At 47.8% G+C, this 8,973-nt stretch overlaps 1 protein-coding gene across 1 annotated transcript in view; it reads right to left on the bottom strand.

The window, feature by feature from the left end:
• Window positions 1–3,369: 3,369 nt before the first annotated feature.
• Window positions 3,370–8,973, bottom strand: part of LOC116686684 (collagen alpha-1(XIV) chain-like) — a gene marked incomplete at its 3' end in the record, with an annotated part of 145,102 nt that continues 139,498 nt past the window's right edge. The window contains 2 exon segments of the mRNA XM_032511720.1: window positions 3,370–3,444; window positions 5,685–5,834. Of these exon segments, the coding sequence (XP_032367611.1) occupies window positions 3,370–3,444; window positions 5,685–5,834 (225 nt within the window).

The raw sequence follows: 8,973 nt of genomic DNA on the forward strand, positions 1-8,973 counted from the left end.
CTCCTCTCCCTCTCCCCTCTCCCTCTCCCTCCCTCTCTTCTACGCTTTCCTCTTCCCTCCCTCTATCCTCTCCTCTCCTCTTTCCTCTCCCTCTTCCCCTCTCTCTCCTCTTTCTGCTCTCCTCTTTCCTTCTTTCTCGCCTCGCGTGTCTCCTCCTCTCCTCTTCTTTTTTCCTCTCCTCTCCTCTCACCTTCCTTTCCTCTTCCCTCTCCTCCTCATTCCTTCTTTTCGCTCCCTCTCCTCATTCCCTCGGTCCGCTCCCTCTCTTTTCTCCACCTCTAGCTCCCTCTTTTTCCTCTCCCTCTCCCTCCTCTTAGTCGCTCTATCTCTCCTGTCGTCTTCCCCTAAACTGGACTCTCCTTAAAGTGACATGCCACTTTGGGATTTAAATAACAGGAAACGTGGGCAGACAGGAAACTGGACTTTCTAAAGAGGGAAAATAATCACTTTTGGAGAAAAAGAAGGAAAAATAAAGAAACTTCTGTTGTTTGTGGCTGTATTTTCTAAAACTGTTGCTGTTGTGTCACCTGATAAAAGTCTCTTTCCTGAAACTCAAAGATGAAAACTGCATAATAATAATAATAGTAAGACAGAGGTCGGACTTCTTAAGATGGCCGTCATCATTTAAGACTGAGAACTAAACCAAAGTTGGATTAATAGTATCTCACGCATAACTTGACATAACCCATTATTTCTTAATTCTTAATGGTTTCCATGGAGGTTGCCACTTATTAAGCCCCTTGAGGGTTTTTCCATCCCATCTTTTTTGTGAAACATATAATACTGTCTTAATGTTTTTGTTGTGAAAATAAAATAAATCAAATTTCTATATATATATATTTTTTTTAGCTACTTTGTTTGGGGCCTTTTCCCTTTATTAGTGACAGTAGTTAGCTAGGAAAGCGGGAGGGAGATGGGGGGGGGGGGGGGTCGGTTTTGAACCCGGCGGTGCAGGACTCCCCCACATGGGGGGGGGACACTCTTACTGGGGGGGGGGGGGGGGCTACAGGTCACCCCCATGATTCCTGATGTTATTAATGATGTTCATGGTCTTCATAGCTAGATGTAATGTTAAAGTGACAGGCTGCTCTAAGCGACGGTGGGTAACGTTACTTCTTGTTGACGCTCAAAGTATTTTCAAACAAAATGGAGGCTAGCTCACCCTCCCTCCCTCCTCCTCATCCTGCCCCCCCCCCACCCTCTCTTCCGTGCATTAACCCCCCCAACCCCCACCCACACTCCTTCTTGTCGGTTATTGGCTGGAACCTGTTGATGTTTGTTGGTGCAGCTTGTTTTTGTTGACGTTTTGGAACCTGGCTGTCTACAGAGACCGGTTTCGTTACAGTGTTTCAGGCGACCGCAGCGACAGATAGGAGGAGATGTTTTTACAGTGTGTTCGGGACAGGCAGCTAGCAGATAGTGAGGAGAATTTTTTACAGTGGTGTTCAGGGACAGGCACTAGCATATCATGAGATGTTTTTTTACAGTGTGTTCAGGGGACAGGCAGCTAGCAGATAGTGAGGAGATGTTTTTAACAGTGTGTTCAGGGGACGGCAGCTAGCAGATAGTGATGTTTTTTACGTGTTTTCAGTGGACGGCAGCTAGCAGATAGTGGGAGATGTTTTTTACAGTGTGTTCAGGGGACGGCACTACAGATAGTGAGGAGATTTTTTACAGTGTGTTCAGGGACAGGCATCTAGCAGATTGAGGAGATGTTTTTAACAGTGTGTTCAGGGGACGCAGCTAGCAGATAGTGAGATGTTTTTTTACAGTGTGTTCAGGGGACAGGCAGCTAGCAGATAGTGAGAGATTTTTTTACAGTGTGTTCATGGGACAGGCAGCTAGCAGATAGTGAGAGATGTTTTTACAGTGTGTTCAGGGGACAGGCAGCTGCAGATAGTGAGGAGATTTTTTTTACAGTGTGTTTTCAGGGGACAGGCAGCTAGCAGATATGAGGAGATGTTTTTTTACTGTGTGTCAGGGCAGGCAGCTAGCAGATGAGGAGTGTTTTTTACGTGTTTTCAGGGGACACAGGCAGCTAGCAGATAGTGAGGAGATGTTTTTACAGTGTGTTCAGGGACAGGCAGCTAGCAGATCGTGAGATGTTTTTTACAGTGTGTTCAGGACAGGCAGCTACAGATAGTGAGTTTTTTTTACAGTGTGTTCAGGACAGGCAGCTAGCGGATAGTGAGGAGATGTTTTTTACAGTGTGTTCAGAGGACAGCACGTTAGCAGATTAGTGAGGATAGTTTTTTACAGTGTGTTTTCAGGGAACAGTCAGCTAGCAGATAGATGAGATGTTTTTTACAGGTTTGTTTCGGGACAGGCAGCTAGCAGATAGTGAGGAGATGTTTTTACAGTGGGTTCAGGGGACAGGCAGCTAGCAGATAGTGAGATTTTTTTTACAGTGTGTTCCGGGGACAGCAGCTAGCAGATAGTGAGGAGATGTTTTTTACAGTGTTTCAGGGGACGCAGGCTAGCGAGTAGTGAGAGATGTTTTTTACAGTTGTTCAGGGGGAACAGGCAGCTATCAGATAGTGAGAGAATGTTTTTACACGTGTGTTCAGGGACGAGCAGCTAGCAGATAGTAGATGTTTTTTAACAGTGTGTTCAGGGACAGGCAGCTAGCAGATAGTGGAGGAGATGTTTTTACCAGTGTGTTCAGGGGACGGCAGCTAGCAGATAGTGAGGAGTTTTTTTTACAGTGTGTTCAGGACAGGCAGCTAGCAGATAGTGAGAGATGTTTTTACAGTGTGTTCAGGGGACAGGCAGCTAGCAGATAGTGAGAGATGTTTTTTACGTGTGTTCAGGGGACAGGCAGCTAGCAGATAGTGAAGATGTTTTTACAGTGTGTTCAGGGGACAGGAAGCTAGCAGATAGTGAGGAGATGTTTTAACGTGTGTTCAGGGGAAGGCAGCTAGCATATGGAGATGTTTTTTACAGTGTGTTCAGGGGACAGGCAGCTAGCAGATAGTGAGATGTTTTTTACAGTGTGTTCAGGGGCAGGCAGCTAGCAGATAGTGAGGAGATGTTTTTATACAGTGTGTTCAGGGGACAGGCAGCTAGCAAATAATGCAAATGGTTGATTTTTTTGTTGCATATTTTTGAAGAAGGGCATATTCACTGCGAGTTTTTTTTTTTTTTTACCATTTAATGTTTTTATAAATAAAATGAAATTGAAATAAACAATCCTTTTAGCTGTTGTTCCCATGAGTCACCTAGACAGGAAGACATGGGTTAGTTACCCTTTTAGGACGGTACCCGGCCACGTGTGTGACATCACGCTGCAGATATATAGAAACATGATGAAAACCGACGAGCTTGGAGACCGGACACAACACAACACTGAAAGATGAAGTCAGCTCCTACCTTCCTTGGCAGGGGGGATCGTGGGTAGCGGCGTGGTGGTGGGGGGCCTGGTGGGTGCCGGGGTCGGGATCGGTACTGCACAGAGAGAACACACAAGACGTACACAAAGACATGAAAAGCTGCAATCAGGACCACATTCATCGCACAAAACACCGCCCCCCTTAGAATCAAACTTCCCCTCTGGGAAAAAAAACTACACAAACAAGAGAAGAGAGAGGAGCAGTGAACATGGAGCAGGTGGAAAACACCTCCACTCTGCTCTGTGTAATTTAGATTGATCACAGCGCTCCAACTGTCTCTGCTCTCAACCCGTTACCTTTCTTCTGTGGGGTGGTAGGGGGGGTGTAGGGGGGGGGGTGGGGGGGGGTGGTGTCGGGGACTACATCGGGCTCTTCATTCGGGGCTGTTCAGGCAGTACATCAGCTACCTGAGGCTGCGGATTACTTGGGAGAGTCATTTGGAGAAACGGCTCCGGCTTCATTTGCATCAAAACAAAGCAGTGAGTCGCCATGGAGACCCTCTGCAGAGACGCTCCTTTAGATTACAAATACCTGCTCTGGGGGAAGGAGGGCACTCTCTTTATTCCTGTCTTTCTTGTGGTTGCTTCATTTTCTCCAGCCTCTATATGTCTCTCTTTTCTCCTCCTCCCGTTCTTCTTCATCAGGTTCAGGATTTAATAAAGAAATGAGCTTCCAGAGGGTCTGAAGGTCCTGGAAGCTTCTCAGGATCCACTACGCCCGCGCTGACTTGGTCAAACTTTTGATCTCTCCCTCCCTCCTTCTCTACATCCCCCCCTCCTTCTCTACCTCCCTCCCTCCTTCTCTACATCCTTCCCTCCTTCTCTACATCCCTCCCCCTTCTCCTCTCCCTCCCTCCTTTCTGCTCCCTCCCTCCTTCTCTACACCCGCCTTCTCTCCCTCCCTCCCTCCTTCTCTCCCTCCCTACCCTCCTTCGCTACGTTTCTAACACCTCCCTCCTTCTCTACCTCCTTCCCCCTCCTTCTCTCCCAATCGTCCCTTCTCATCTCTCCCTCCTCTCCTCATCCTCCTCTCCTCGTCCCTCCCCTCCCTCCCTCCTTCTCACACCCTCTCTATCCTCGCCTACACTCCTCCCTCCTTCTCCGCCCTCTTTACACCTCCCTCACCTCCTCCTCCTTCCGTTACAATCCCTCCCGCCTTGCCTTACATCCCTCCTCCTTCTCTACTCCCCTGCCACTCCGTCCTTACATCCCTCCCTTCTCTCTCTCCCTCCCTCCCTCCCTAGTTCCGTCCCTCCCTAGCTCTCTCCCCTTCTCTCCATCTCTCCCTCCCTCGTTCTCTCCCCCATACCAAGCTCTCTTCCTCTCTAGCTCCCTTCGTCTCTCACTGCACAGCTCTCTCATTTAGTCCTTTTCTTCCTCACTCCCACCATCACTCCATCTCTCCCTCCCTCCGTCTCACTCCCTAGTTCTCTTCCTTAGTCTTTCCTCTTTCACTCCCTCCTTACCTCCCTCGTTCTCTCCCCCATCCCTCCCTCACTAGCTTCCTCCCTCAGTCTCATCCTCCCTCAATAGCTCCCTCCCTCTCTAGCTCCCTCCCTCCATCTCTCACTCCCTAGCTCTCTCCCTCAGTCCTTTTCTACAACCCTCCATCTCTCCCTCCATCGGTCTCTCCCTCCCTCCCTTTCTCCCTCCTCCCTCCCTCCCTCTCTCTGGTGTTGATAACTACACGATCGTCCTATCAGCCTGTCGTGGGCTTTGTTCATACTCGATGACTCTCTCTCTCTGTGTGTGTGTGTGTGTGTGTGTGTGTGTGTGTGTGTGTGTGTGTGTGTGTTTCTGCTATATTGTTATTATGACACATCTATGGGCGTATTTGAATGGAGGAGGTAAAGAACTTGATGCATCAGTGGTGAATAAGTGCCTTTGTGTATTACAGCCTGGAAACATTCACCAGCACCCAGATGAAACCCACACAGAAAGGCCCGGAAAGACCCGGACTCGAACCCACGACCTGCTCACTGTGAGGCCACAGTGCCGACCATCGGGTCACCAAGTTCAGGGTTAAAGGTCGGTGTCATCATACAGCTAAAGGACTAAAAAGGCTCTGTTGCATTTTAGTTAGTTCCAAAAATTCAACTATGTAGACATGGCTTACTGTTAAGCATGCTTCATTGTCCCTTTTACATTTTATTTGAATAATTACTATTTTTTTTATATATTTTATGCACAGAAAACTGTTGTTAGGCACTGAAAAAAATGCTAATAAACAGAGTTTAATGCATCTATGCCGTCCCCCCCTCCCCCCCCCCGTGTCTGAAGGCGTTGGGGGACTCACGTGTTGCCTCGGTGACGGAGACGGCCGGTCCCTCGCTGCCGTCCTGCAGCTGGGCGTACACGCTCATCTTGTACCGCGTGTCGGCCTTCAGGTTGCTGAAGCAGTGGCGGTTGGCCCCCCCGCTCAGCTTGGTCTCCTGCTTCTGGCCGTCTGCGGGGAAAAGACAGCGTCCCGCTCGTTAGCATTCTGGGAAAAAAGACGTCAGCGTCCCTCGCATCCTGTATTTGTCCCGGAGGGGGAAATGTTTGATTTGGACTCCACAATGCATATATACAACTGGCGCAATAAACGTATCGCGAGAGGCTGCGACATATCGCACACGCGTACGTATTTGTGTTGGAAGAAGAAAAAACACAGCAGTAAATGTAGCAGCCATTGTTCTTTTACAGCTGCTTTTTCTATTCAGTTGGATGTGTATGAAACAAAGTTGGGAATGATTTCCTTTCATTTGTTTTCAATTCAACAAGCAGTTTGAAGTCTTCTAGCAGAATGCTGAAAGAACCCTTTAATATCCGTGTATTTACCTAACTGTGTCTCTTCGTATCGTGCAGCCCTGGTTTAAACAGTATCAGAGAAGTGCCTGACAACACGCTAAAGGCTTTCCCTGGAGCCAAACTAGGATGCTCACTTTAAAGAAAAATTAAAAAAAAAAAAAAAAGAAAAAGGCACAAGTTATTGCCGAATTGATTGAGTTGATTGTTTCCGTTTGTCCGTCGTCAGCGTGAGACAGAGAGGAAGGTGCAAGGTCTCTCCAGTCAGGAGACATTTTATAACTAGTGTGTTTTTTAAATTGTTTTCCTTTAGATGAAACATTTTTTACCATAAAACGGACGCAGGAAACAAAAAAAAAAGCTGAATGAACACACGGCTGATTTTACGTGATAGAGGATCGGAACATCACAACACACCGCTTTCAGCTGTCTTACAATATTATTACAGTACGCTGCTCGCTTCCTACGCTGGCTTCCTATGCTCGCTTCCTACGCTGGCTTCCTATGCTCGCTTCCTACTCTCGCTTCCTAGTCTCGCTTCCTATGCTCGCTTCCCGCTTCCACTCTCGTCGCTTCCTACTCTCCCTCGCTCTTGTCTTGCTTGCTATCCATATCGCTCGCTTCCTATCAATATCGCACTTCCTACTCTCGGTTTCCTAGTCCTCGCTTTCCTATGCTTGCTTCCTACTCTCGCTTTTTCCCTCCTCTCGCTTCTGTGCTTTGCTTTCTACTCTCTTCATCTTTACTCTCTCCGTTCCTACTCTCCTCACGCTTCCTATGCTTCTTGCCTACTCCGCGTCAGGACGCGCTCGCGTCTACTCTCACTTCCTATCATCTTGTACTTCCTATGTCGTTGCTCCTATGCCTCTCCTACTCTTCTCAGCTTCCTAATCGCACTTTCCTACTCCTCTACTTACCTCGCGCTTCCTATGCTTGCTTCCTACTCCATCGCTCTGCTTCCGTCTTTTGCTTCCTACTTCTCCTCTCACTCTCCTTCTCCTCCCGCTCTTCCTACGCTCGCTACTCCTATCTTGCTCCTCTCTCACTCTACTCTCGCTTCATACGCCTCGCTTCCTAATCGCACTTCCTATTCGTACTTTTCCCTATGCTTGCTTCCTAATTTAACTTCCTAAATTGCTTCCTATTCTCCTTCCTAATGCTCTCGCTTCCTAATTCTCGCTTCCCAGTCTCTCCTATCTTCGCTTCCTATGCTCGCTTCCTATCTCGCATCTCCTCGCATTGCTACTCCTCTCTCCGCTCCTACTCTCCCCTCTCCTCGCTTCCTCCTACTTCTCAATCTCGCTTTCCTGGCTTGCTTCCTACTCTCGCTTTCCTACCTCTCCCTCCGCTTCCGAATACTCGCACTTCCTACTCCTGCCTACTCTCTTGCCTAGTCCGCTTCCTATGTTGCTTCCTACTCTCTCTCTCAGCTTCCTGTGCTGCTTCCCCTACTCCTACTCTCGCTTCTATGCTTGCTTCCCCCTACCTCTCACTCTCCTAACTCTCCTTCAGACGACTCCTTCCTAATCCGCACTTCTATTCTTTACTTCCTATCTTGCTTCCTATGCCTTCTTTCTACGCTCGCTTTCCTAATCGCACTTCCTACTCTCGCTTCCTATGCTTGCTTTCCTATCTTCTACTCTCCTCCGCCTTCCTGTGCTTGCGTCCTACTCCTCTCGCTTCCTATGCTTTCTTCCCTACTCATCTACTCGCTCCCTCTCCCACTACTCTGCCATCTTCCAGCTTCAGACCTCCGCTCCGCTTCCTAATCGCAACTTTCCTATTCTTACTCCTATGCTTGCTTCCTATTCTGCCGATTCCTAAGCTTTGCTTCCTATTCCCACTTCCTATGTGCCTGGCTTCCTTACGTCCTACTTTCTCGCTTCCTAATCGCACTTCCTACTCGCCCTCCCCGTTTCCTAATAATGGCACTTCTCTACTCTCATCGCTTTCCTATCTTGCTTCCTACTCCTTCCGACTCTTCCTTGCTTCAGACGCTCCGTCCTATCTCCGAAGCGCACTGCTGTTCCTATTCCTCGCTTCCGAATCGCACTAATCCTATTCGCAGTCCTAAAGCTTGCTTCCTTCCTGTTCCTCTCTCGCTTCCTAAGAGCTTGCTTCCTATTCCTCTTCCTAACTCTTTTTTGCTCCTACTCTTTCTTGCTTCATTGAAGATTTTGTAGTTTGACCAGATTTGCCACATTTAGTAAAAACTGTACATTTACAAACAAGACAAAACACCCTCTATCCTGCATTCTTACAAACACACGCGTCATTCAACCAGCGCACTTCATCCAACGGGAACCAACGGCAAATCGCTTAGCGCCAACCGACGTTAGCCCGCAAACGACGGCCCTCCTATAAAAGTGCTGTTTACGTTCCTCTGTCTATTCCCTATGTGGCGACAGTGATAGCGTTAAAAATAGAGCCCATTTACACCTGACTCTTCGTTTCCCTTTCCTCTTCCCAGACTCACGATTTCAAACGTCTCCAACGTCGCGCTTCTTTGTCGTTTTCCGCACATCTTTACTTATCTGAACTATCCCATCGGGTATGAAGTTGAACTTTCTTGGATTTTTTTTTAGGTCAAGTTTTTTGGGTTGTTTTTTTGTCGCTTTAATATAGTTATTTATTTCCCAGCTTTCTGTACTTTTTTCCCCGAAAACCAAGTTGTTTTTGTCTCTTTTTTTTTTTTGCCTAAAATGTTTTCCCCACGTTTTTGTCACTTTCTCTCCAATAATGCCGACACTCCCGGACGTTCCCTCCTCCAATCGAGTCGGGGAGATTCCATTGGCGTT

The sequence above is a fragment of the Etheostoma spectabile genome, unplaced genomic scaffold (genome assembly GCF_008692095.1).
Source record: "Etheostoma spectabile isolate EspeVRDwgs_2016 unplaced genomic scaffold, UIUC_Espe_1.0 scaffold437, whole genome shotgun sequence".
In the NCBI taxonomy this organism is placed as follows: Eukaryota; Metazoa; Chordata; class Actinopteri; order Perciformes; family Percidae; genus Etheostoma; species Etheostoma spectabile.